This window comes from Garra rufa, chromosome 13 (genome assembly GCF_049309525.1).
Source record: "Garra rufa chromosome 13, GarRuf1.0, whole genome shotgun sequence".
Lineage (NCBI taxonomy): Eukaryota > Metazoa > Chordata > Actinopteri > Cypriniformes > Cyprinidae > Garra > Garra rufa.
In genome coordinates, this window is record NC_133373.1 from 34828076 (window position 1) to 34834075 (window position 6000).

The 6000-nt window shown below is 37.2% G+C and overlaps 1 protein-coding gene across 1 annotated transcript in view; it reads right to left on the reverse strand.

Moving 5' to 3' along the window:
• Window positions 1-6000, reverse strand: part of nkain2 (sodium/potassium transporting ATPase interacting 2) — a 228413-nt gene that overhangs the window by 19504 nt on the left and 202909 nt on the right. The window contains exon 5 of the mRNA XM_073816967.1: window positions 3362-3422. Within this exon, the coding sequence (XP_073673068.1) occupies window positions 3362-3422 (61 nt within the window). The remainder of the gene's footprint in view (window positions 1-3361; window positions 3423-6000) is intronic.

Consider the following 6000-nt stretch of genomic DNA (forward strand, 5'->3'; position numbering starts at 1 on the left):
AGGGGGGGATGACTAACAAATAAACAGCCACACAAACAAACACACATGCATCTCTCTGTCAGTCTGTTTTCGTTGCTTGGTGATGAGAGTATGATGAGAACAGGGAAAATAGTGCTTGACTCTGCAAGAGAACAACAGTATTGATCTTGTATGCCAGTGTTAGGCTGCATTTCCTTTGTTATTGTAGCTATTCCTCAAAAGAATCTCCTAAAAAAAAGTTACAAGCATCTGAGGGCAAAACACATTAAACGAATAGTCTGTCATGATCCGCATGAGTTTCCTTCTTCCGTAGAACACAAATGGGTAAATGTTGAACAACGCAGTGCCCACAGTTTTCAATATAATGAAAGTGAAACAACAAAAAAGTCGTAAAAATAGTGCATATTCCAAATGCTATGAAGCCACAGAATAGCCTTGTGTTTTCCTTTTGTGAGCAAATCTGTCCATCTTCTATCCTCATTATTATGCTTTCTAATCTTTTGTCAGGACAGAAAGGCGACTAAAGCGAATGACCCATGTGTCTCAGTGTGGCAGTGGTGGTAAGTGTGATCGTCTGAGCATTACAAATGGAACAATTTTCTCCTTGCTTTAAAACACTGGGCCACAGGCTGGTCGTTTTGGGATCAATAAAAGCAATCTTTTAGATCCTGCAACATCTAAATTCAAATGTTTACTGGGGCATTCAAACTAGGCTAAAGATCTGCCACCAAGAGCTATGTCTATGTCAGTGCTTCATTACCGCAGGAAACGAAACAAACAAAAAAAAAAAAAAAACATGCATCTTCGCATTAGTTTAGATTGTAAACATATATACATACAGTGGAAATGAAAATTAGAAGACAACCTACAATTTCCAGAATTTCAAGGTCACTGCTTAGTCCTATTTGTACGTATCCTAACGGGTTGAAGGGCAGCTTTTTTAAGCATATTTCTAATTAATTGTGTTTTGAAGCACAGTATAAAAAAACTTGGTGCTAATTTTTTTTAATTATATGACAAACCCTAATTAAACCCCTCAGCATTCCTCTAATTTTCACTGACATTGCAAGATGGCGGGCTGCTCTAAGGTGACTAAAAACCATGTGATAGGAGGGTTGTCCAAATGAAGGGAATGAGCCATTTGCAAGAGAAGTTGGTCTTTCCAAATCTGTGATTTCTCCTACCTGATCTCAGGATGAAAACCTACCAGTGGGAACTTTTTCGTAATATACGTGAAATGAGTGGCACTAAAAGAGTGTTTGTTTTTTTCCCCCAGCATAGATACATGTACATATGGTACGTTTTATGTGATTTCAGTATGTATCATCGCAGTTCTGACTGCTGAGTGGTGCTATAACTCTAATGCTTTGTGATGTTTTAAAATAACGTATATCTGCACTACACCCGATAGTATGAACAAAAGCAAGCATGACTTAAAAACTCAAATGCAGGGATGAGACGATAAACTTAGCTTTGAACAGCAGATGGCACTGCTTGCTTTAAAAACAGCCGTGCTCTGCTTGTTTCCAAATCCTTACATGCACTTGAACCTAAAATAATCATTCATACAATTCGAAAAGGTTGAAGCGAATTACAAGGGTGTTCACAGTGGGCTGTTTACTTTAATCTCGCGTCATAAAAGCATTCTGAGCCGAGGTGAAATACATGACCGAACACACAAGTGCTCTTCAGCACTCTTCTTTGTGAGCGTTTGAGTGTGCGGATAAAAACTAGATTAGAGTGCCATCTGCTGTTTTAAAATCTAAGCTCAAAATCTTAGAATCTATCCATGAAGCGATTTATCGTCCCATCCCTAAATGCAAGTTTTAGCGGTTTTAGCTTGTTTTTAGATCTTTCATCTTTCAGCTCTTTCATTGTGAGTCATGTTTTTAATGGGATTCGTACCCAAGGATTCCACATCCTAAATCCAATCCCATGCTGGCTGAGCTTCTAAGAAAGCTTGTTAAATCCAGAAAGTGAAACATATGGAGCTGTGTACGAAAACGATTACAAGTGCTCGCTGTTTTACCACCTTTAGTATTCATTTCTGTTTGTGTCTTGCAAAAAAGTTCCCGCAGGTACGTTTTTGTCATGAGATCAGGAGGGATATCTCGAATATTGCAGCTTTACAATGACTCTAATTCATTGAAGTGCCTCAAAAGGCTGGTTGTCCACTAAGACAAGTGTATGAGAAGATATGCAGAGACTTTCAATGGGGAATTGTTTTAGCGCTGCAGCTGAAATTGCTTGCCAGGTCAGTGTTGTTGTTTTTTTTCTAAAAAATTCCCTCTTTATTTTGATAATATTCCGTCAAGTTTTGAGTGATGAAAATTAACAGTATTTCAGGGGAAAAAAATTCTAGTATTTATAGATCGTTCTCTAAATTTGATCTGTATGTATAAATGTGGCAATGGACCACAAAACCAGTCATAAGGGTGCAAAAAAATCTAAATATTGAGAAAATTGTCTTTAAAGTTGTCCAAATGAAGTTCTTGGCAATGCATATTACTTATCAAAAATTACGTTTTGATATATTTATGGTAGGAAATTTACAAAATATCTTAATGGAACATAATCTTTACTTAAAACCCTAATGATTTGTGGCATAAAAGAAAAATCAATCATTTTGACCCATACAATGTATTTTTGACTATTGCTACAAATACATCCATGCTGCTAGTTAAGACTGTTTTTGTGGTCCAGGGTCACATATAATAAAACTTGAATATAAATAATATATTTAGATCTGGGGCCTCATTTATAAAGACTTGCGTAAAAACCATCCTTGATTTAATCTAAGAACTTTTCTGATTTGATCGTAAGAGCGATTCAGAGAAAACGAACGTACCACGAAATCCATGCGTACGCCAGTCATTCGGTTATAAATCACAAATGATCGTGGAATTGTGTGCAGCTGAATGTTCCGCCGTCGAAACGCCCCTGCTTAATTAATTAACATATAAAATGAGCTCATTCCTAAAGCAAAAACTCTGTGACAATCGCAAGTAAAAAGGAGCGCAAGAAATCAAATTATAGTGAGGCTGAACTATCTGCAATACCAGGCATTACCACAAGGAAACGGTCGTACGCCAAGCTGGAATCTGACGTGGAGATAAGTACTTTTCCAGGTCAAAGACGGTTTTTATAAATCTGTACTTTGACGTGGATTTGATCGTACGAACACTCTAAGATCAAATCAGTGCGTAAGAAAGTTTTATAAATGAGGCCCCTGATATGATAATATTAGATCTCATATAATTTTAGATTTTATATATGTATATGTATATCTTATAAGCATGCATTATATATTTGAGAATAAGCCAAACCCTCATTAAAAAAAAAAGAACAATAACTCATGATTGAGTTATGAAGCTATACTCACAGCTGTCTTCCTCTTCTGAAATGAGCTTCACAACATAACAGGCATAGATGAACCCAGCAAGCTGTGAATAAGACAGAAAACAGCACTGATTAGAATAATCAACTGTACTAATCACTTAGGTTGTTAAGGTTAGGTTTAGTGCACCGAACAGAAATGGAAAAATAAGGTTTCACAATCATTCCTTGTAACCTTTTGCAATGCCTTCAGTTGAACCAGTAGTTGATGTTAGATTATAAAACTAAAAATAAAAATGGCAGAAAACAATGGGGCAGTATGGCTATTTTCAAGTGCAAGTTGTTCCTAGTGACAAAAGTCGACTTGGTTGACCTTAAAATAAACTTGTATAACATATATACATATCAGGAAAAAAATCTGAAGACTCCTTATTTAACCAAATGTTCTTTAGGATGACAATGTCCCTCACAAATAACGATTTTGCTTTGACAAAAACCCAACTTCCGCTATCAACGGAAAACACATCAACAAAGGAAATCAAATGCTTTGTCAAACCATTTCATGTGGTCATTATATCAGAATAAGCAAACAAACCACCATCATTGGAAAACCATTAGTGGTTCATTTGAGATAAAAAAAAAGCATATTTTTTACCAGTAGAGAAAACATGTTCATATGTTTGACTCAAATAAGAGAGAATATGTAATAAAAACAGGAGAGAATGAAATGATCAAAGATAGAGGGAGGTAGGCTTATTTTCATTGAGGAAACAGGTGTTGTAGCGGCGAGAGCTTTACATCAAACCGAGACACCGCCACAGGAAATGGGTCTTTAGAGCAATGAGGACAGAGTGAAGCAGAAATGTTGGAGCCTCATCCTCTCTGGCGCTCCAAAACACAGCACTTCTGAATCATAGGAGCACACGGATGCACAAAGCTCCTATTTTCCTGGCTCTGAATCACTCATCAGCATCCGTGTTTTAAGGAAAAAGACGGTCGGTGGCGGGCTTGGGACTTCAACAGTGATTAAGAAGGATGAATGTGAAACGATGATGACAAGATCGCACCAGAATATTGAGTACTGTAAACACATTTAATGGACAAACAAAAGACTTGGATCTCTCGGAGCAGACTCTTTAAAATGCTCAGGGAGCACAGCTGGGCTTTTTATAAACCCTCTTCATCAGAGAGCCGTGTTGTTGTGTGTTACACCGGTGATTTTATAGAACTGGACTGATTGGACGTCTCTGATCGAATCAAGACAAATGATAGAGTGGGACAGCTTGAACTCCCGTCGTCTGGACTGCCAAAATAAGGTCTACAGGACGAGGAAACACAACACAAATAGAACCTGGGTTACACAATCAGATCTGTTCATTTCTGTCCCCAAAGTAAGGTTGTTTAAGGTTATTTATAGTGGATATTTATAGTGAATAATGATTTTAAATATATTAATTTAGATCAAACTTATCCTAATGCAATATAAATTTTGCGTAAAAAAAAAAAAAATATATATATATATATATATAAATTAGTGGTGGGCCGTTATCGGCGTTAACGTGCTGCGTTAACGTGAGACTCATATCGCGCGATAAAAAAAATATCGCCGTTAATCTATTCTCAAAGTTGGGTTGGGAGCTGGGTCTAAACTACGCAAGATATGATGACTTTCACTTTGATATTTTAGCGCGGATGACGGATATCTAGTTGAATTGCAATGTAGGGGGCGAGAACGAGTCTTCAACTTCTGTGAAATTACCACATCAAATGAGACGCGCAGACATGGATGCAGTTATGAAGCCGCTTCAGGGCAGGTGTGTGCGTTGCTAGACCCTTTTTACTGGGGCACGTGCCTCAGTGAAAATCTGCTGTGCCCCAGTAAAATCTCAAGTTTGAGTTATAATTTACTTTGATAATCCCGAAATAAAGACATTATACTATATGCAACAACTGAATTGACGCTTCTAAAAGCAACGCAGTTTTTTGTAAGATGCATGCAGATAGGCTATCCATACCCGCGCGCCTGTATATTTTACTGGAACGCGCACGTCGTACAGCCTTTTGCGCAGAAGTACTTGGTTACACAAGTTTGTATAGTTAATTGTGTTTTAAATGCAATTGTCAAGCAGTTTGTAATGCATTTTGGAAACAGGAGATGAGCGCCTGGTCTAATGCGCCACCTGGCTTGAGAAACCCGTTCTCAAAGACTTACTTTTAGTCATTATTTGGGTAGCACACATATTCTGAATGCTTTCAGAAGAATTCAAATTAGCCATTTTAATCTAGATTAATCTAGATTAATTTCAAGATTTAATCTAGATTAATCTAGATTAAAAAAAATAATCTATGCCCACCACTAATATAAATAAAAAATATATTTATATATAGTAGAATATATATATATATATATATATATATATATATTAGTGGTGGGCCGTTATCGGCGTTAACGTGCTGCGTTAACGTGAAACTCTTATCGCGCGATAAAAAAAATATCGCCGTTAATCTATTCTCAAATTTGGGTTGGGAGCTGGGTCTAAACTATGCAAGATATGATGACTTTCACCTTGATAGTTTAACGCGGATGTATACCGAAGACTGTAGAATATGGTCGCGCGTTCTCCGCCAAAACACAGACGGGATCGCGTCGTCCTCCATTCATAAAAACCGAATCTACTATAGCGA